The sequence below is a fragment of the Excalfactoria chinensis genome, chromosome 2 (genome assembly GCF_039878825.1).
Source record: "Excalfactoria chinensis isolate bCotChi1 chromosome 2, bCotChi1.hap2, whole genome shotgun sequence".
NCBI classification, from domain to species: Eukaryota; Metazoa; Chordata; class Aves; order Galliformes; family Phasianidae; genus Excalfactoria; species Excalfactoria chinensis.
This window is the reverse complement of record NC_092826.1, coordinates 32,393,253-32,416,090: the sequence shown is the minus strand read 5'-3', so window position 1 is coordinate 32,416,090 and position 22,838 is coordinate 32,393,253. Positions and strand designations below refer to the sequence as shown.

General features: G+C 37.2%; 1 protein-coding gene across 3 annotated transcripts in view; it reads left to right on the top strand.

Annotated features, from left to right (window-relative positions):
• CSPP1 (centrosome and spindle pole associated protein 1) overlaps positions 1-22,838 on the top strand; it is a 46,034-nt gene that overhangs the window by 11,494 nt on the left and 11,702 nt on the right. Inside the window, exons 9-26 of one of the 3 annotated variants that reach the window (XM_072328436.1) lie at positions 1,652-1,753; positions 1,954-2,036; positions 3,206-3,299; positions 4,052-4,109; positions 5,675-5,689; positions 6,762-6,934; positions 7,643-7,761; positions 8,843-8,921; positions 9,269-9,389; positions 10,699-10,846; positions 13,686-13,838; positions 16,088-16,200; positions 17,238-17,387; positions 18,549-18,704; positions 19,532-19,636; positions 20,601-20,667; positions 21,462-21,582; positions 22,348-22,493. In XM_072328436.1, coding sequence (XP_072184537.1) covers positions 1,652-1,753; positions 1,954-2,036; positions 3,206-3,299; positions 4,052-4,109; positions 5,675-5,689; positions 6,762-6,934; positions 7,643-7,761; positions 8,843-8,921; positions 9,269-9,389; positions 10,699-10,846; positions 13,686-13,838; positions 16,088-16,200; positions 17,238-17,387; positions 18,549-18,704; positions 19,532-19,636; positions 20,601-20,667; positions 21,462-21,582; positions 22,348-22,493 — 2,003 coding nt within the window. The remainder of the gene's footprint in view (positions 1-1,651; positions 1,754-1,953; positions 2,037-3,205; positions 3,300-4,051; positions 4,110-5,674; positions 5,690-6,761; positions 6,935-7,642; positions 7,762-8,842; positions 8,922-9,268; positions 9,390-10,698; positions 10,847-13,685; positions 13,839-16,087; positions 16,201-17,237; positions 17,388-18,548; positions 18,705-19,531; positions 19,637-20,600; positions 20,668-21,461; positions 21,583-22,347; positions 22,494-22,838) is intronic. The other 2 variants (XM_072328435.1, XM_072328437.1) reach the window with 2 other exon arrangements.

Sequence of the window (22,838 nt, the reverse complement as noted above, 5' to 3'; positions counted from 1 at the left end):
CTTGTCCAGTTCTCATTTGACTCCCAACAGAAACTAAGATGCTAAATAAGGGTTTAATAATTTGTTTGCCTCCTTTTGCCTCTGATTATTGGCTGTAACTTAAGTTGCAGAGGTGCACAGAGCTGTGGATTTTCTTACATGAAAAGAGATGTTTCTTTCTATATTTACCTTGGATTTTTTTTTTGCTTGTTTGTTTTATTTCTTTAATAGGAATTCCAGGACTTTACTCAGCTTTGGAAAATAGACCTTTGTCTATTGTGTGCTTTGTTTTTTCATTAAATACCTATTCTCACCCTAGTTTATCAAGGTAAATGGACGTTCTCATTACAGAGCAATTTTCAGGGCTAGAAAAGCTTGTAAATTCAGCTACCTTAGATGTTTTCAGGAAAAACTCACTTGCGCTCATACAGTTCTTAGTGTCTTTGGAGTTATATGAAGTTTCTTTTTTATTTCTTTGTATGTGGATGCTTTGAACTTCAGCACCTGAATTTAGGTATTTGCCATATTACCTGTCTTTAATCTTGATTGAATGACAGGTGCATAGTGGAGAATAGGTTGTCATTAAAAAAGCTGAAATGACTCTTTCGCTATGTTTACCCAACAACTGTGGTTCAAGTTGTCATAGGCTTAATTCCTTGGGATTAAGAGCAAGATGAGTTTCAGTCAGTGCAGCCCAAATGTCCAAGTGTGTGACCCTGCATCACTTCTGAGATCTTGTCTAGGGTTGCCACAAGTGCTAGGATTGTGGTTGTATCAATATATACAACAAAGAGCAATAAAACTTGTCAGGGAAGCTGGCTCTGTAGTGAAGTATTTCATAGAATTATAGAATCACCTAGGTTGGAAATGGTCTCCAAGATCATCTAGGCCAACTGTCCATTTGCCACCAACATTTCCCCACTAAACCATGTCCCTTAGTACCACATCCAAATATTCTTGAACACCTGGTGATGGTGATTCCACCACCTCCCTGGGCAGCACATTCCAGTACATGGCCACTCTTTGAGAATAAATTTTCCCTAATGCCCAACCTGAATCTCCACCGGTGCAGCTTGAGGCTATTCCTTCTAGTCCTGTAACTTGTTACATGGAAGAAGATGCTGACTCCCACCTTGCCATAACCTCTCTTCAGGTAGTTACAGAGAGCAACAAGGTCTCCCCTGAGCCTCTTTTCTCCAGACTGAACAATTCTAGCTCCTTCAGCCGTTCCTCTTAAGACTTGTACTCCAGATCCTTCATGTGCTTACTTGCCCTTATCTGGGCATGCTCCAGGGCCTCAATGTCTTTCTTGTTGTGAGGGGAGTATCTGGTTTTTGTAAGGAAAATTGAGTTCTACATGGGAAAGTCAAGCTAGCATGCAGTCAGCCAGACATTCAAGTAAAAAGACATTTTATGGGAGGTGTGGTATCCATTTGGCTTGAAGGTTGCATGAAAGCTGACTTGGGAATTTGAATTCTGGACAAAGCGCTGCTCTGACAATGCTAGCAAAGCAAATTGTTTCTTAAAAAACTAATAATAAAAATGTGTAGTATTTTCTGAATTGGTTCTGTTATCCAATGTGAAGTCAGGCTGAGGGTCCATCTGCTGCACATTTCACTTCTTATTGGATGTTTTTAGGCAAGCATGGCTGAGTACTTTCTATTTCTTTAAGGCCCGATCTGGACGGAATAGTAAGAGATCTACCTGCAGATTATGAAGATGAACTAAAGGAGAGATCGCACGTGCAGCGGATCTCACGAACTGGCAATTTTAGGTCTGGTATAAAATGTATTTTGTACTACAAAATCACAGTGAGAGGAAAAGCCTTACTTAAAACCCCTAACATGCTATCCAAAATGACCCATACTTTTCTTATAGCTAAGGTACTCAGCTAAGATGTAAATGCATCTATCGCATTTTACACGGATCATAGCTAAAGTCAGATCTTTCTGTTTTCTTGTTTGTTTTTGCCAGGAATCAGGCACAGATTAGTTCTTTAGCTAATGAACCTGCCAAGTCTGCTCCTGAAATGACGTATGCTACAGGCCTTGTTCTTGGTATGTATAGAAACTAACCTAATGACATAATTAGCTATTCTTTCCGTATTTAACTTTTTCTTCATGCTTATTTTGCCTGATACTGGTAAATAAGTGTTAGATACATAGAGAAAATAATAATAGTAAAAAGTTGACTTTTTCCCACTTACCTTTGTAGAGTTTTCTATTAATTCTGAAGGGCCCAAGTTTCTTCTTAGTTGTAATCAGGGTAAAGCCCAGATACATTCTTACTTTGTTGTTGCATATTGTCAGCATTAGTTTCCATTTATTTTTACAGTTGAATGTGCCTGATCTTCAGTGTATGTGGCTGGATGATTTTCTCAGTGGCTTGAAAGCAGAGTTAAAATCATGGCGCTGTAACTGTCAGCATCTCCAGTCTGTTTGCAGACATCTTGCTGTTCTTACCTGAGTACACAAAGTTATGAGTTTGTCTTCCTCACAAGATTGTATAAAAGTTGAAATGTTTGGAAATAGGAAGTGATTTCAGTCAGAAGTCACAAGTCACGAGGTTCTCTTGCATACTTTGGTCACTTTGCATTCACAGCGCAATAATTGAAAGAAACTTGAGGTGAATTGTGGATATTTGTTTTCCTTCCTTTTTTTCCTGCTTTCTCCTTTGAAGTCCACTTCACTGGTCAGGTCTAGGTCACTGGTGATCTAGAGTTATGATTTTTTTTATTGTTGTTTTATAATTTATTATTAATAGAAAACTCCACGCATACATTGGAGAAATTATCAAAAATTGGAGGTTTTTTTTTTCAAGTTCATAAAATCCATGTGAGATGTAATTGTTGTTTTCCTTCTACATACGCATATCTGCCAATACTTCTCTAATTCATATTAGTCATGGAAACCATCTTAAAAGTAAACCAATATGCTTTTTTCCCCTGTGGCTTGGGCTGTTTTTTGTTTTAACTTTCATTTTTATCCACAGCAATGGTTCATAATTTGGACTTGCCACAGTGCATCTTTCTTAGTGGGGGAGCAGAAAAGAGTTTAAAAGAATATAAAATTGAAGTAACACTTCTTCAATCATCGTGTGGTTGTGTTGCCTTATAGTGTACCATGCTGTGTTTCATGCTTTTGACTTGACTGAATTGCAGTGCATTTGCCTACTATGTTAGTATATTTTGTGAAGGATTTACATACTGTGTGACCATTTCCATTAGGTGATCGGGACCTAGAACTTCTCCAAAGGAAAAAGGAGAAATACAGGCAAGAATTAATTGAACAGATGGCTGAGCAACAGCGAAATAAGAGGCGGTAATGGAAAATTACTTTATTTTTAAAAGAGAATGTCTGAAATTTAAAGGAATTTCATTAATTGAATGTGATAATTTTCTATCTAGCTAGGCTAATTACATCTAACTAAGCTAGGGGGCATGAGAATTTTAGTTTTTAATAAATTCATCAGCTTTCAGTGAAACTATGGAAAAAGATTTAAAAGGAAAAAAGGATTTTTAATTTCTTGGGGATAAAAAAGCTGTAGCTGGAGGTATCTTTCCTAGTGGTAGAACTGTGAGTAACTACTTTGAACAACTGAAAATGAATCTTCATTTCCCTCCAGATTAGGAAAGTAACCTTTCTCTTTCAAAGTTCTTGACTGTATGACTTATGCAGAGTAATAAAAAACTAGTTTCTTGCTTATGTATTAGTAGCTGCTTGCTGAATAATAGAGATATACACAAACACACCATTAGACAATGAAAGGATAATGAATTAAAAAGTTACTTTTGACAGCTTCACTGTGATTGAAAATTGTACATACTGAACAAACCCGAGACTGGAAATTAGAATATATCGGTGTAGTTCTGAATAATGTATTTGAATATGTTTATTAAAAACTTTTCCTGACTCCAGAAGAAATCAAGTAGAAGTGTGTTACGAGGTAACAACTCTGTATTTTCAGAGTTATAGCAATTTCAGGGTTGTAATGTCTGTGCTTTGAAAAAAATGAGTATAGTTGTTACTGCCTTCTGATTTGACTCTTTTTTTTATTGTTAAAACTAAAACAGTGAGAAGGAACTTGAGCTCTCAGTTGCTGCTTCTGGAGTTCTAGACCCAGAAAAGAAGGTGAGGAATTTAGTTATTTTTTTGTTTTTTTTTCCCTACTTATGTGGAATTTTCCTTATCTAATGAAATGTTTAGGAGCAAAAGCATTTTTATGTGCTTTAATAAAAAAAACCAAGATGTTTAATGTTGTGTTAATTGTAAGACTTAATGCAGCGCTACTACTGCCTCCACTCCCTTATTAGGGTAATTCTAGTAGGAATTCTGATTATTCCATATGTAGGAGAGGACTGTCAGTGCCAATAACATCCATGGCAGACTGCTTGTCACATAAGTATGGTGATTTGCACACACTGTTTGCATGTGTGTTTTCTTGTGTTGTTTTTTTTAAGAGGTCAAGCCAGTGCATCTTGAATGCTGTAGATGTCTGCTACTTTAGATGAAGGATGGATAACTTTCTGAAGCAAGAGTAAAGCGGTTAATAGTTTAACTGGTTACCAGCTTAAATTATCAGTGGTACTATTTTTTTGAGGAAAGTACAGCATAGAAAGAAACTTGAGGTACTTCTGGAGAGGGGCATGAAAGGAGCCCTCATTTTTCTAAAAAATGAATTTGAATGTATTGCTGTAGCCTACTGTCAGCAATAAAGTCAGCATTTGAGGCTTGCTTTCCATGGGGATATAGGGCGTAGTTGGGGGGCCAGCTGCATGTTCCTGGCCTCTCTGCTGAAAGCATCTGTGATGTCAGTTTGAACTCTTTCCACAAACTGATTCTCTTTGCTTAGCTGGTCAAAATCTAAATCTCTTCTATTGCTTTAGTTGGCCTAGAGGTAACCAGGGATTCAAATGATGAAAGGGAGAAGAGGGATGGAGTGTATGGGTGGGAGTTTTACAGGGAAGGAAGACAAACTGAGCAGAGGATGCTGCTGATTTTGGCTGCAGCAGGCATTTCTGATCAAACCTGATCAGCCATATGCATACATACATACACATAATGTGGGGAAGCACTCTGTATTCTGCATGCATCTCAGTTAGAAACTGAGAAGTACTTGTATGAAATTACATCCAGAGTAAGTTCAGGACATGTTTAAAAATCATTAGTTTGGCTGAAAGCCTTCAATTAAGTAGAACTGCTATGTTCATTAAGCAACACTCACTGTTAACTTCAGATTGCATCTTGAGAGATTCTAATAAGGTGGTTTTCTTGATTATTTCCAGGTTGGTTAAATAATGGTTCCTGATTCAGAATATATAGAAGTAGACTGTTGTGTTTACTGCTTGTTTAAAAGATAACAAACCTCAAGATAAACTGACTGCCATAGTTACCACTTTAATTAGCCCCAGAGCTGAAATCTGGGGGATGCTGTGAGCACTTGATGTTAAGCTTGTTAGTGAGGAAGGCTGTTTTAAATGTTCTCCTGATCCAGATACCAGGTTTGAAAAAATAAGTTAAAAGAAACATGTCTGTAGATAGCTTTTAAATTGCTGATACTTGTTTTCACAACTAGAAATTTGAAGTTAAATGTTAAATAAGAATAATTAACATCGAGGAGATTTTGTGAATTCTAATTGTAATGCTGTAGTCCCTGATTGGTGAGTACTAACTGCCTTGTATGTACTGTCTTGCAGCTAAGTGATGAGGAGGTAAACATTTAACATTTTGCTGAAATACTTATCCTGTTGTAGGACACACAGTCTGCTGTTAGATACTTAATATGTAGCTGGTGCTAATATTGCTGTCTCTGCATGCGTGGTAGCTGAAGCACTACAGTGTTAGGACTGGTCAATTCAGAAACAATCTGATTTTACTTATACGGTAGATGGTGGGTTTTTTGGTTTTCTATTTTTCTGGTTCATTTAAACAAACGTTAAAATACTTACGTGTAGCAGATGGTGTAGGGGCTTCCTGGGTGTGGTAGGATAGCTGTGAAACTAATTGACTTGCATGCCTTTGTTTTATTTGCATGTTGCCTTTGACCGTTTTCTGAGGCTGACGATTATCAATAAACATTTGATGCTTTTCCTTGAGAAATAACATTTAAAAAAAAAAAAAGTAATTGTCCTTCTTGAAAAAATTCTAATTAAAGGAACCTCAAAAATAAGGACCTTGCGAAGAAATGTTTATTGGAGAAAGTCTCAGTGTGTGTTTGTCTTTATTCCTACTGATTATAAACTCTTAATTTTAGAGGTGGGGGTGGACTTCATAGACTTTTCCTCTGTGTAATATGAGAATGCTGTCAGTGCAGGGAACTGGCAGCTGTAGTTAAGCTGTACTACAGATAAGTAGAATCAGGTTAGAAAAGACCTTAAAGATCAAGTCCAACCATGATGCAATCATACTACCCTAACTAACAACCTTCTGTTAAATCGTGTCCCTGAGCACCACATCCAAATGGATTTTAAATGCATTCAGGGATGGTGAGTAAGTAAAGTAACTAAATACGTTTCCCTGGATAATGACTAGGGCAATATAATTCCTGAAACTTACAATGGAGATGATTTTTAAATCTGTGGTAAATATATTAGAACTCCTTGGAGTAATAGATTTCCAGTAGTTCCCCAAGAAGGAAAAAAGAAAATGCAGTTAAAGGAACTCTGAACAGGTAATTAGGTACTAGTGGAGTATTTAATATGACCTAAATGGAGGTTCGGAATGTTCCATGTTAATAACATGTTAAATACTTTTTTTTCCTTCTTTTTTTTTTTCCCCCATTAGCCAAATAGATTGAAGCAGTTTGGCTTGACAGCAAGAGCTTCTGAAGAGAAAGTACCACCTGAAAGGCCCAGGGTTGCTTTCCAAACTCCAGTATCCATGCCTTCTGTCTCTCCAGGGAATGAAGACTTTCACAGAGGGCTAGCCAGTGCACTTGGTGAAATGGCAGCTCCCAGGTGCTTGATCATCATCTTGATTTTGCATGTTAAATAAGCTCAGTGTTCAGCATGTTGCTGTTACTTAGAAGGGCTCATTGCTGTTGTCAAACTTTCTCCAAGAACTAATGAGGATAGCAGTAATATTTTAATATTAACAAAAAAGAGCTTAAAAGTAAATTAGTTTGTACTGACATAACATTGCCATACCTAGGTTTTTCTTGCAGTGGATTGTCATAGAGTCACAGAATGGCTTGGACTGGAAGGGAACTTACAGACCATCTAGTTCCAGCCCCTGTGCTCTGGGCAGGATTGCAGCACATTAGATCTGTTGGCTGCCCAGGACCCCATCCAGTCTGGCCTTGAACACTTCTAGGGATGAGACATCTGCAGCTAAAGCTGTGCTCTGCTGCTTGCTTTTTGGTCAGAGACCGCCGTTTTATTTGCTGTTACAGAAATAACCTGCAAATATCATCAACTGAACCAGTTAAGGAAGATGGGCTTCCTTTATGCTCCGTAGATTTCTGGTATAGTGTTATTCACGTACTACTCAGTAAGGGAAGGTTAACTTCATATTGAGATTTATTGTATCTTGTTCCTACGTGGCACTAATGAGAGTTCTTGGACTGAGCTCCATTTTCCCACAGTGAATTCCCTTTTTTATTTTTTCTTTAAGTGATCTCTGTTCAGTTGTGAAACAAATCAAAAATGCTTCCTGTTTTCTTTAAGGCTCGCTCCTATGCCACCTCCTCCACCACCAGTTTTGACAGACAACTACAGAACACCTTATGATGATGCATATTACTTTTATGGAGCTAGGAATCCTTTGGACCCCAATCTTGCCTATTGTAAGTTGTTGATTTTGGATGGGTTGGATTTAAGTGATTCAGATAACTGTCTTTAATCAAGTTAACTGATGAATAATTTAACTAGTGACAACTGCTTATACCCTGTTCTTAGTTGTGTGCTGACTGTGAGAATGAAAAGTAGATTATTTTATTTTATTATTATTATTATTTTCCTTCAGTATTGTTTTGAATGATGCAAAAAGAAGCTGTAGCTTCCAGAAATGTCAAGTCTTTACCCAGATCACTTGCTTAGCCGTTACTGTGCCCACATAATTTTCTTTGTAGCTTCAATAATAAAACCTTTTTTTTTTCCAAATTACCAAAATGATTTTATGGTTAATTGGTTGTCTTGCTTTCATTGTGGTTTCAGACATAAGTATTTTTAAAGGAACTGTATTAAGTAAACCAGCGTACTTTGTTTTTTAAATTTATCCTTTGCTTGTGATGGTCTAATGAGTGCAGTAAGTGTGATGCAGGGAAGGTTTGGTGCTGTTTTTGAGAAGGGGGTCAGGGGATAGGGATAGGAACCAGAAATACTTCTGAAAAATGGTTCTGGTTCCTCCATAGAAAATCTAAAATACAGAACAAAGAAAACTTTCAATGGTAATTTTTAATGAGCTTGATATCAGTTGGGGAATTTTATGAACGTAAGATATTTAAAAGCAGAAGTTTTTAGTCTTATCCGCTCTCAATGGAAATTTCTCCCTGTCTTAAACAGTAGTAGTAGCTTATGGCTTGATAGGTCTTTGCAGTTACAAGGACAAGTATGGGAATCGGTAATCTTGAACTCCTAGAAGTTTCTTTTTGGTTTTGTTATTGGTGGCTTACTGTTCAGAGTGTTAAAGAAATGAGTGCTTAAAATTCACCTGCAGGGTTAAGGTTGTTGTCACAAAGTAAAATATTGCTAGTGCGCGTAATCTGAAAGCATGACGTTGTTTTAGAGTTACATCTCTTGCTGTCTTGAACTTAAGCAGCAGTACATGTAGTGATTTCAAGCCCTGCTGTGGGACAGTACTGCCTTTCCTATTTCAGTATGAAAACAGATGTCAAATACAGTGTTTTTCATTGTTTTACTTTGCAGATGGCACAAGTATGATGGGAATGCAACCCACACCTAATCTGGATCCCCCTTTAGCCCAAGCCCCGATAGAGCAATCTGTGTAAGTGTTGTTTACTCTTTGTTGTATAATTTATAGTATTTGTATATGTATAGTATTTATTCTCTGTTTGTAAGTATTGTATTTTTGTATTTATCTGTACTGATAGTCTTTTCGTGTTGGTAGTAGCTTGCTAACAAGATACGTTAAAGTGTGTTAAAGACTACTCTTCAAACTGATATTTATCAATATCTAAGCAATAATTCAGTGAACTTCTGCTTTATATAGGTAAACTGCTAGGCTGTAAAATATTTTGGGCTGGGCTTTTTTTAATTTTAATTCTTTTCCCTTCTCTTTTGAACCTGCGATGTTTGACATTTTCCATTTTTGTGTGTGGATTTCTGCTTCAGGAGTAACGTTGGACAGAGGAATTCAGGAGACAGACAAAGAAGCGTAGGAGTATTTTCTGAAGAAAAGTCTAAGCCTTCCAAAGAGGCTGCCTTATCATATCAGCAAGAATTGCAGCAGCAGGTACTGGGTTACAAAGCTGCTCATGTTTTCTTCTTTTTCTTGTTAACACATGCATAATAGTTGTAGCTGTAGTATTTTTTCAGCGATATTTATTCCATTTGCAAGTAAAAAGTTTTCTTAACCCTCCCTCCCTTCATCGTTTCCTTTCTGCTGGTCCTCTGACCTTTCTTTAGCTCAGTTTAGCTCTTCAGGTAAACAGCAAGCTGTTCAAGCTTACTGCCTTCTGAGAGACTGCACAGTTTGACATGAAGATCTAATAATCCTGACAAGATAGTTTTTTTCAAAGCTATTATTCTGCACGTCATTAAAAGTGATCAGAATATACTGTTGCATTATTTTACTTTTTTTTTTTTTCCTCACTGTATGCAAACTCACAGAATCATAGAATTTCTCAGGCTGGAAAAGACCATCACATCCAACTGCAACCTAACCATACTACCTTAACAACCATCTGCTAAATTGTGTCCCTGAGCATGGAAACAGTCTGCAGATTGGATGTGTCTTTGTTTTGACTCATTGCATCCTGTGCAAAATTGCCTGATTACCTGATCTAGTGGGTGGCATCCCTGCCTACTTGGCAGGATATAATCTTTAAGGTCCTCTCTAATCCAAGCCATTTGGTGATAAAGGGAAATATTTATTTGATGCACTAAAGGAATAAACTTAATAATTTAGCTGCAGAAATAGTAGTGTGTGTTTCAGAAGCTTTGAATAGAAGTTAGATTGTATTTTTTCTTTTAACAGCTGTTCTCTTTATTAGCTACGTGGAGAGTATGGAGACTGTTACATGTATTTAATGCAATCTCAAAGAAAAACTAACCATATGAGCAGTTATGTGTTACTTGCTTGTATCATCATGTCTTACTGTGGTACAACTATTTACTGATTAGTTTCAGAATTGTATCACATTCTCTTAGTGTTTGTGGGTCTTCATCCCATCTCCGAGTTTGAACCAAGTGTGTCGCACTGAGAGAAGCAAATGCTGTAATACTGCAGAACTTTGCTTTTTTAAATTTCAAGCAGTACAACCTCTTCTATCACGAGATCCAGGAATACGGGATTTTTGATCTACTGCAGGTGTCAGATGTGAACATTTGGAAGACTTCCAAAGTGTTCCTCTGCGATTACACATAACTGTACTTGTGTGTAGTGACAGTTTGGTGTTCCGTCTGCCTGATAGGCAGTGAAATGAAGTTTACTAAATACAGGTGGGGTGATGATAGCACTCAGCTTACTCCTTTACCTTTTTAATCGAATTATAAGTCTTGTGATATTTTTAAACAACTCACTTTGGATTCTTTCTTTTTAGATAAGGGAGAGAGAGGAAAGACGCAGACAAGAGAGAGAAGAGAAAGAACGCTACGAAGCCAAGTTAGAAGCAGAAATGAGGAATTACAATCCTTGGGGGAAAGGTGGTGGTGGAGCTCCTCTCAGAGATGCAAAAGGAAATCTAATAAGTATGTTTGCCAAAACTATGGGCTGTCATTTGAAGATTCTCTTGCTTCTGTAAGGGCTCTATTCACATATGTTATTTCATGTTTTGTTGCACTGATAATGCTTTATTTACAAACAGAAGTACTTCTTACAAGCAGATGCACTGTGGGAACATTTATGTAATTGCTTTCATTTCAGTAGAATGATTCAAAGGGTACAAGAAAAGAGAAAAAAGAGGGAGATGTAGGAAATGTCAGCTTTAAATGAAGAACAAATGCAATAGTAAAGGGAAGCAAGAAAATAAAGCTGCAGTGAAAATAGACTGAAGTCTGTCCTGAAGACTTTTATGTAACACTTTCCAGGTTTTTAGAAAGCTTTACTTGTGGCATGGAAAGTGTTAGAATAAATATCTAAACTTAAGTGGAATATTTAAATCTCCCGAAGTAGCACTGCTGGCAAATGGCTGTATAAATGGCACTTTGTCAGCAGTAATGTTTTAAAATCTTATTTCTTTTATTTCTTCTAACTGCTGCTTGATACGAGATGGGAGCAGCAGCCTGGGAGATAGCTCTAATCTGGGCAAGTTGCTTATCTGTCTCCTGTAAAGCAGAGGTAGATGTGTAACTCAAATTTGTGATCCTGGATCCCGAACATAGTCCCTGCATTAGGCAAAACTTTCTCTATGTAGGGTCCACTAGAGCAACAAAACTGTACAATAAAATTTTGTGCAGAAATAAAAATAGTTCTCAGTAAGAACAATTAGATTTATATGTTTAAAATGAAGTTATTAAGTGCCACAAAAGCTGTCCCTTTTGTTGAACGTTATCTCCCATGTAGTTGACATTACAGTTTTGGAAATCCCCTGAATCATTTCAGCTGAATGAAGGATATTTGCGTGCTCATGTTTGATCCTGTGACTTGAGGACTTTTGCCACATCTCACCAGCCGTTTATCTCTTGTTGGTCTATTCTAGTTTGTTTCTTGCCTTCAGCATCTTAACTTGGAGATAGCTATACTGGCTCTTTGGCAGTGATTGAGAGATGGATTTGTGTAAGACTTATGGTATATGGAACCTAGAGTAGGTTTTCCATGGATGAATTTTAATGACATGTTCATTCTATACCAGATCCAACCTGATTTCAGTGTTACAGATTCAGCTTCATGCTTCATGGTTTCTTGTTTATTCAAAAGACAATAATTGTTAGAGTACACTGAAACCGTAAGTCAAATGGATTTGACATTCTTTATCCCTCCTCCCGCCTACAAGAATTTAAATGCTTCCAATTAGTGTGAAAAAAAAGCGAACACCTAATAAGTTACCCAGAGGAAGTCAAATGTGGTCTCCAAGATAAGCACTCAGGGGTATGATACCAGTCAGTTTCATTTTGTGGAAGCAGCAACGATAGTGGTCCAAAACAAATAAAAGTAGTAACTTTCAGAACAGATGAGACTTAAAGCTATGAACTTCTGATTTCAAGCGTGCTGCAAGTTCATTTTTTATGCTATTGGAATCTGATGCTGCCTACGCACTAGGTTTTCAGAATATGTCCTCTGGTACTAAAATATGAGAGCAAGGAACACTTACAGGACAACAGTTGGTATGTAAGGAATAAGTTTCAATTTCATGGCACCCTAGTGGCGTGTGGCTAGTTGTCTGAAGATGGGGGTAAGGCTCAAAGGCTTTGTAAAAACTGTGTGCCCAAATAGTTGATTAGAAGCTCGTGTTTATCCCCAGAGCAGATAGCGATGTTGTCATTGCCTGTCTTTAAGCACAGCATTTGAGTGCCTGGTTTCTTGCTCCAGGCTTTATACTTGTGTGGGTAATGTAAGCCAGTGGAAAAAGAGATTGCTTACGTTAGCCTAAAGTGTGTTTGTGCTTCCTGAGAAATTTATTTCTGTTTGTCAATGAGGAACCAAGAGAGAAGTTTGTTTGCTAGTTTTCCTGAATTAGGTATCTAAAGTTATTTTTCCCCATTGTACTTTAGCAACTTGAGGGATAAGGTAAGAGTGAAACATCATCAAATGTACCATGCTGTTTCTGCTATGCCTCTATTTCATGCAGTGTGACTTTTGCCTTCTGTAAACAGCTGTTGAAATGCTAATGCAAAAAGTTCTTTACGGAGAAGGATGTAATTTCAAGTCTTTGAAACCTGTGTGTTTTTAAATGACTACAGTAATTCCTATGTATAAGAATGACTATTTTAAAAATATGATTTATCTAGTAAGGTTGGTTTTCTTTGGTCTTTATTTTGAAAATGAGACTTTTAGGAGTAGTACAGTGAATGTTTCCAGATGAGCTGGAATTGACATCTTTGAATGGGATTTTTATGGTAACAAATAGGCAGCATGTAAATTTGGATGGAAGTGTGCTTTAAAAAACATGGTGGATGACACTATTTGCACAGACGTCAACACTTGCACTATTAAGAAGACATGAAGACCAAAAGACACCTTAATGGCTTATTCTGGTCATTGCCTCTAACAGAAATGAAATATGCTGGAGATTCAGTACTTAAAAAACCAATACTAAACAGAAAAGTATTTTAGAGCTTTAAGGAAATAGATACTCATCATCACAAATGAATCAGTCTGTTTTGTCTTTGTGCTCTTTGTCTTTCCATTTCACAGCTTCTGCTGGGGCAGAGGTTTGCTGTGAGGAATCATTCCTGGCAGAAGAATTCCTTGTAACAAGTATTTCACTGTAGCGTACATATTCTTATCTTTGCTTAATTTTTTTGTTCCTGTAGTTACTGTGTCCAGAAATGAAGTCTGCTAAAAAGCCCTGTGTTTTTGAGAATCTGTAGTGAACGTGCCTTATGTGAGAACAGAATGCTATAAACAGTTATTTCCCCTTTCCTTCAGCTGACTTGAATATGATGCACAAGCAAAACGAAGATGCGTATCATAATCCAGAGGCGAGATTATATGAAGATAAAAGGGCTATTGTATCTGTTGACCTAAGTTTGGCCTCACCAAGACCTGAGAACGCAGGAGCATCTACAAATAAAATAGCAGGTTTTTAAGAACACTATTATAGCTCTAATTATAGGTCTTAGTGATCAAAATCTTCTAGTTTCTTTGCCTCCTTTCTTGTAGTCCTTTAGCAGTCCTTTAGCCTTGCACCACTGAAGTTAGTATAATGATTCTTTTGCAACCTTCTCCATTGCTGTTGTGTGCACTGAAATATATTTTCCTATCTGTCTCATCAATAGTGATAAATAATAACCGTTGCCAGTCAGGATCAGTACATTAGTTTTCCAGGTTCAAAGTTACATAATCAAATCTTGATATGTATTCATTTTACTTCTAAACAATGCAGTGAAATAGGACTGTGTAGTAGGAGAAAAATGCCATAAAAGTAGGGGAGAAGGCTTGCAGGTAGATGATGGGTTAGGATGAAACAGGCAAGGTTAATAAATTCAAAGAGGGAATAGGTAGACTAGGTACATATGCAGCCCTGCACACCGCCTCCAAGTTTTAGGGATCTAATTTGACTTTTGTTTAAAAAACAAATGCATCTTTCTCTCATGTTTCTTGAGACATCTGAATGAGAATGCTGTGATACTCCAGGCCTGTCCCCATGATCTGTTCTGGTCTCCTCAGGTCAGCTTATATGCTGATTTCTTTTTCCTGCTCAAGCTGTTGCACTTCTATGTAAAGATTAGATGCTAATTGGAACACAGATCTGTTTCCTGAAACTAATGTTCAATGTCATAACTATTGACTGTTGAATCTTCTTTTCTTTCTTTCTCTGTGTCCTCTGTCTTGCTCTTCCTACCTGATACACTGTATTTAGCCATTTAAGAAGTGAAACAGGCAAGGCTGTTAAAGTGAAGAATCACTGGTTAGATCACTGACACTGAGAACGGGAGGTGAGGTGGATAAGAGTTGAGACCAGGGTAGCCTTGTACCTCCCAGTTAAATGGTCAGACATTAAAGTAACCTTGTTTAGGTTATTTCTATTTTATTTCAAACTACTACCCTACTTGCAGGGTAGTAGCTTTTACACAGTAAGTTAATTCCTGGATGCATTCCATAGTAACTTGTCTGTCTTGTGTTGATGCCTTTTAAATGATGTATAAACTTTCTTGTGAATTTCTTCACAGAATGGATTCTGTGTGGAGTAAATCCATCCTGAAAGAGCTACATATAAATTTAATTCTGTTTCAGAAGGATTCAAACAGTACTTCAGTGTAGGGAAGGTTAGCATTAACCTAAAAGTATTTGGTTCTGTGATTAGGGCTAGAGTGTAGAAGTAAGCCTGTTTCTATGGGAATAAATGTATATATTATTTATGCTTTCACCTGGCTTGGATGATAAGCCATTGTACAGGGAAAAGTTAGGGGAGGGGGGGTGAAGAGTACGAGAACAGTTTTTATCTGTTCTCAGCTGAGCGTAGCTATGCTGTTTGCACAGCCCTGAGGCACTGTATCCTTTGGAGTAGACATGGTTAGAATGAGGACCATGCTGTATCAGTTGAAAAGTGAACACAAGTTCTGCTTATTTACTTTCTTTCTCCTCTACTTCTTGTAGAGATCCTGTTCTGCAGAGGCTGTTCTGTTATCTGAGTTGATCCTCTTTTCTAGAGCTGTCGGGACTGTATGGTTGTGACACATTCTTAACTCAGGGAGATTAACATGGCAACCTGTTCCCAGTGATGTTGTTTCCAATACAGTGGAGGAAGTTGCTGAGCTCGAAGAGACCTGACACTTCAAACTTCATAGAGTAGAAGGTGCCTTACAATGGCAGAATTCCATTTTCTGAGTGCTTAGAATTTTATCTGGAAGTTTTTTGGCTTTGTTGTTTGTAGTATCCATTGCTATTTTACTCTGTTAAAATACTCTGTTTTTAAATATTGAAGAAACCTGAGGAACAGAGCTATGTGCGTTAAAAGTCACAGTAAATGGCAAGCAATAGAATTATGAAATGTAAAACGTTTGCTATTCTAATTAACTTAAATGTGGCAGTCTTGAAATGTAGATTTCAGGGTAGAATATGTGACTTGTTTCATGATATCCTAAAATCTTTTGTAGACGTCATTTAATAACAAGGCATCTAGCTCAGACGTTGTTAATTGAGCAGTAAAACCATTCTAGACAGAGGATGTGAAAACTTTTACTTGCAGCTGCTGTGTTTAGCTATTGCCTTGAATTAGGGCTGTCCTAACCTACTGTCTCAGATTCCTTCTTCTTCACTCTGGTTTGCTCTCTTAAATTTGCTTTGATTTTTACCTGGATTTTTTTTTTTTTCCATCTCCCCCTTAGGTTTTGCATTTGCACAGACTTCTCCTTTTGCTCGGGGCAATGTGTTTGGTGAGCCACCATCTCCACAACAACTTAAGAGACAAGAGTCTTACAAGAACTTTCTTCGTCTACAGGTGAGTGCTTGTACCAGTTGTCATGTTAAATAATTTTGTTTTTTTAAAGAAGGATTACAGGCAAAGCAAATCATCAGATACCGCTGACCAAAGGCTTTATTGTGTCACAACCAATTCTTGTGAGCTGTTGAATCTCTATGATTCCTTCCCTTCATAAGAAATAGGTATGAAAATGATGCTATTAGTCATTGGCTTCATTAACTCAGATGATGTCTTTTTTCCTAAATGTGACTCTATACATTCTGATTGGAGTTCTCAAACAGTGCTTGCAGTACGAGTCTATGTACACAAATGCATAAAGGGAAAAAAATCAACATGTTACAACTGCATGTTTGGCAGAATGAGATGGTCTTTGAGACAGTAATTATATTGTTATTTGTCGAGGGCTTTGTAAAATGTGACTGCTGTTCTATCAGTTTCTGTCTTCTGTCCATAAAACTTGGTGTGTAATTTCACTCGTGTGAATTAGATATCATTGTAATTACAGTATCAAGGAAATAGTAAATAATTCAGGAGTAGAAACGTCATACAGTACTTTGTAGTGTATCTCTTAATAAATCAACATATTGAGTCCTTCTCTATGTCTAGCACTGCCAAAAATAATTAAGAATGGGATTTGGCTTCAGTAAGTCAACACCGAGTCTATAAGTATAGTTGTGGAAAAGTAGAAGATAATCACTGTGTCTTTTTTCTTTGGTTTCCCATCTTCCATTATTTATTTGGTGAAGAAAAGTGTTATTCCAGTACCTCCAGAGGAAAGTAAGTGTTTGGGATTTTATTGCTAGCACATATAATTAATGTTTGTGCTGAAAGATAGTTCAGTTATTAGTGGCCAAAAAGCAACAGTGAAATACTGGCTCATTTTAAAGGAATCTGGAAATTGAAATGGAAGGCTGGCCTTTGAGATCTTTCAGTTGTTGCGTACAATTTTTGGTTGCGTGAACAGAGATTCAGAATTCTGTAGAAGTTCATGATGGGAAATGTTTATCAGATTACTGCCATCTGTCAATAACTGAATGCTTCTTTGCCTTTTCTAGATTGATGAAAAGAGACGTAGGGAAGAAGCAGAGCGAGAAAAACTTAGACTGGAAGAAGAAAAAGAAGAGAAACGACTAGCTGAACAGAGGAGGAGAATTCAAAAAGCATATGAAGATGAACAAGAAGAGAAAAGAAGGAAAGAGGAGGAGGTGTAATATTTTTATCCCTTGACTTTTTTCAACCTAATCTAACCCTCTGAAGTATTTGTCTTCTAGATCAAGAGGGTAAACTTAGAAGCGTATTGTGAAACAGCCTTTGTAATTAAAGTGGCTTACATTAGCCAGTGGAGATTAAAAGAAATAAATGTAGGAAATGATCATTTTTAATTAGCACATTCTTCTTGCTTTTTATTGTGTACTGTCAACTTGAAATACCATTAATACTTTTCAGGAAAAAATTAGTTTTATGTTTGTCAGAGGTGCTCTCATATTAAAAGAAAATCGTTAGTGAGGCCACTACAAGAAGTTTTATCAAATCGGTCAATTAAAACCAAGCAGAGACACGTTTATTTCCATTAGTCTCTTACATCCAGCTCTAACGCAATTTATTGTGTTCTGAAAGCAACTTATTTCAGAAGGTTTGTTTTATTATTTGGCCAGAATGTATCTTTGAGATTAAATCTTACTTTGTTTTTGGAAGAATCCCAAGCAAGTCTAATAAGTGTTTGTCACAGAGGTGAATTTGTGATTTAATACCAACTCAAAGTTTATTGAACAGGTGTAGAAAATTGAATGGATTTGTGTAATTCAGAATCTCATAGATAACTCTGAAACAAGGACAGAAGGCCATCAGAGCTAGAAGAATCTTTCAGTACCCATTGTAGTTAGGAAACGTTACATGGGAGGGGATGTAGTTTGGGATTTCTAAAAGTTTATGTTCTGGATTCTCTTACATGCGCAATTCAGCTGGATGGGTTTTCTGGATAAGAGAATGGGGCTTGGGTAGCATAGGAAGCAACTGGTTTCATCAGTTTTTCATAGAAAGATTAAAACGATGACCTTTCTCTGGGGGCACTACTATCGTGTTGTGCTTCTTTTAGAAATGATAGCCTACAATTTGGCTGACTCACATGAATCTGGGGACAAAAACTGGTGTGTACTGAAGTTATGAGAAATGCAGTTAAATGTTCATAGAGCCAGGACTGCAGATGATTAATATCTTTGTGGCACTGTTCTTAATTTGAATATTTTGGAACATGCTTTTACATATTATACTAACAATTTAGCTTCAACTAACAACTTAATTCAGCTTCAACTTCTTGAAGAACTGTTGAATCTTTTTTTAAGGAACTAATAATGTTTTTATTACAGCGAAGGTTGAAAAATAAAGAAATGATTCGATTAGATGAAGAAAGACAAAAAGAGGCGGAAAAAAGAAGGAAAGAAAAAGAAGAAAAGCGAGACGAACGACTTAGACAGTATTTTGAGAAGGAAAAAGTTGCCAAGATGGAAGAAGAAAAGAAAACGGTAGGCTTCAGTTACTTTCTAAGATACCAAATCCTTCTTCCTAATTTATAAAAGTAACTGCTTTGAAGAGAGAGTATGATTTCATAGACCTCTGCCAGCACTGCTCCCTTCTTGGCCTCCTCAGCTACAGTATACTTAGCAGACGTGCGGTACAGCTGAATGGGAAAAAAATCAGATGTAGTACAGTGGAGTCTTATCTTGCTGATGAAATATCACTTAAAAATACTACAGAGCAGTGTCCATATTAGTAAGCTGTTGTCCATATTAGTAAGCTGTACTCTGTTTTTGATTTTTTTCAATCTGTTACGAAGAACCTTAGCCTGCTTTTGCTGAGGACCAAACACGAAGAGAAGTTGTTAGGTATTTTTAGGGGACTGGAGGACAGTTTATCTTCAGCGGTGAGGCTTTTTATAGTTTAGTTTTCTTCCTTTGACCTGGATGAGAAGACCATTACAAAATCCTAATAGACAATATAAATTACAGAACTGTTTCTCTTCTGTATTTCTATGAAGCGTGTTCCTCAAATGGACAAATACAATGGAAGTGGCTGGAGTTAAAAAAGAAATGTAACAACTATAACTGAAAGAGATGTGCAGCACAGAAACACGTATTAAAACTTCTATAAGTAGTAAATAAAATCACATGAAATCATTTTTGCAATCATTTTATGGGGTAAAGAATTAAATATAAAAATATTTCAATTAATAGATAAATAAAAGCATTTTACTGTCAAGTGAAACACATTAACAAAACTCTACATGTATATAATATATGTGTATTTTAGAACTTTTAAGGATGTAGTTTCAGTCTCGCTTTACTCCTTGCAGTTCTCAAGGAAGCCTTCTCCCGTCATTCCTGCTCTTCAGAACAAATCAATAAGGAAAGAAGAGAGGATTCCATCTGCTGAAAGCCATATATCTTACTATTCACAAGTAGGATTTTTCTAGTCATCTTGCACTCAGTGATTCTTGTGGGTTCCTTCCAATTGGGGATATTTTGTCATTCTACCTACCTATATTTAAGTCAGTGCAGCATGTGAAATCCTACTAAGTTTTTCCTCTTTGCCAGTTTGTTCAGTGGAACACTGTGAATAACTAGAGGCAGTCTTTTACTGTTATTTAATTTTACAGCTGTAAAGTTTAATGTTACTGAGAATATGAGAATTATTTGAGGGTATCTTGTTTGAAATTTTTTCCACATGTTGTATGCTTTCTTGCAGTGAAGAGCCTCTTGTTTTTCAGAGTAGATGCTCTTTTAAGCGATAAGGCATGATGGAGCAGCATGGAGCTGTGTCAGGGGAGGGGTGGGTGGGAGTGAGGGGACAGGCTCTGCTCCAGAGGGCGGTGGGCATGGAACGGGCTGCCCAGGGCAGTAGGAATGGCCCTTAAGCTGCCAGATTCGTGTTTGGATTTGGATCCTCCTGTGTGGTGCCAGGAGTTGGACTTGATAATCCATGTGGGTCCTTTCCAACACAGGATATTCTTTGATCCTGTAAAGTTAGGATAGAAAGCTTATGAATCTAGTCATTATGGAATTGCAGAATTGTAGGGGTTGGAGGGGTCCTCTGGAAATCATCTAGTCCAACCTCCCTGCTGAAATAAGTTCCCCGTGCTAGTGGGTCCTTCCAGCACTTAGCATAGCTGTGTCCAGATCTCTGGTGAGTGTGTTACAGTTATTATTACTATAACTTGGTTTATGCATTTAGAAGATCAGATTAAAAAAAAACCAAAACAGAAAAACCCCTACACATTAGTGACTTGCTTGGTTACTATTCTTTCTTCTAATAATGGTGGAAGTTAATAAGTTGGACATAAAGTAAGGAAATAAAAGTCTGCTATGGCTGGTGTAGTTGCTTACTTTGATATGTCAACATTTCATGTTCATTCTGTTGATTAGGATCCTCCACAACCCAGAGCTCCTTCTCCACCTGTCCCAGCTAGAAGAAATCAGTTGCGAGCACTTGGTAGGTATTGCCTTTACTACAAGAACATGTAAGATGTAACAGTAAGTGCTGTCCCACAAATGTAGTAAGTACCTGGGTTTGTTGTAGTGCTTCCGCTAGGAAGGAGGTTCTTAATGCAGCTCTTGGCAATTGAGAGAAATGAAGAAATATGAATTAACTCTGGTGCATGAGCACTTAAGCTGGTAAAACTTGTTTGCCTGCCAGGTTCTGCGGTCAAACTAAAAGGTGCTCAGTAGAACGTATGTGATGTGAAAAGCAAGGAATCTGTAAGACTTGATGCTCCTGGAGTATTGCTGTCCTAACTACAGAAAAGCCCAGCAACTGAGACCAGCAGTAGTTGTGAAATTCAGCATGAGCACGCTCTAAAAATAAGTGTTGAAATTGGAACATTTTAACACTTCAAGAGACAGCACAAAGCAGATTGATATCTCTCTTTTGAACTGTCGGAGGGGTTCAGGAGACAGAAATGGGTTTTGTGTGTTGATACCACTTTGGTTCCTGTCTTCTACCTTTCAGGACTGTGTAGATTTGTTAATTGTGGAATAGGGCTGCTTGCTGTCTGCATCCAGTTGCTTTGTAGCTTTTCCTCTTATTTGAAAAACCAGCTACATATATTTCTATTGAAGTTCAAGTGCTTTTCTGGTGACCTCCTTCTGCTGCCTCAGAGTACGAGTTTGGTTTCTAAAGTATGAAATGCTTGTGTGTATCTAGTCATTGTAATTAGCAGTGCTTTGCCGTTTTTTGCACCTTGCATTTACGAGTGTCTCTAACACTTTATTGGTGTTAAATTACAGAGGAAAGAAAGAATGTGATAAATGAATTATCAGAGATGAGGAAACAGCTTCGTAGCGAAGAGAGGCGACTGCAGGAACAGTTGCTAAATGTGGCTAGTGATGATGATGGACCCATTACACGGTAAGAAAGTCATCTTTGTTTTTAGAAGTTAGCTTTTGTACAGGAACTTGGAGCTACGTATCAGTAGTGTTAGTTGGCTAATATTTATGTATTAACATGGAGATTAAACTTATGTGTGTGTATATATATATACACACATATATATATACACACACATATATACATATATACACACACACACACATATATATACATATATATACATACATACACACACATATATACGTGTATATATATATATGTGTATATATATATATATATCATTTTTCTGCTGTGTGTAGTTGTTTCTGCCAAGAATCTTTCTAAATTTTAGTCTAAGAATGGGTGTGTTGATAACATTGGAAGTTAGAATATTTGGTCTATTGGTCTAAAACCGATGTCTACGTTTTATCTCAGTGCCTTCCTTCCAAGGCTATGAGTTGTGTCTGGAGACTGTAGCATCTGTTTTATTTAAAACTTTGTGGTTTGCTTCCAAAATGTACGAGGTGACTGTACCCGCTAGCTGGAAAAAGGCTCATCAGATCAGGACTCTTAGTTCTGTTTCTCAAAGTAAGAGGATCTTTTTTTTCTTAATCTCAATTAGATCCTCTCTTCTCATTGCATAGTATGCAGAGTCATTATTTTCAAACTTATTAGAAGCTTTACTTTCTGAGCAATTACTTATTTAAAAGATGTGAGCTTTGTTATAATTAAACTATGCTTTCATGTGACTCATGAATATTGCAGTTTTAAATGATATTTTGCTTGTTTTACACGCTTTTCAAGTGGGAGGAGAGAGAAGAATCCAAAGGACATATTTGAGATGGCCAGGCTTCGTCTGCAGGCTCCGGTGAGGCGACCTTCATCAAAGGATGCACAAGATCCTGTCAATATACAGAACATCTGGGATTTTAATGAACTTAAATACAAAGGTAGGTGGATCTTGTTGCTGAGGATGAAAGTCTGTGGAACGTCTGTTCTTTTCCTCCATCTTCCACGTTACTCAGGATTTAAAGACAAAAAAACAGTGGCCTCTTCACAGCTATTGCCTGTACACCATATGCTCTGTGGACAGCATTTTGAATGCCTTATGCCACTTAGTGTGAGTGTTTCTCCAAGTGCCTACAATTGGTTGTTACATAGATACTGCACCACTACCAGAACAAGTGTGCAACTACCTGGCACATACCTTATGGGCAACCTTGCCAAATGTGATGTGGTCTTTTAAAGAAAACATATAATTTTGATGGAGAAATGTTTTTTCTTTTTCCAAAATG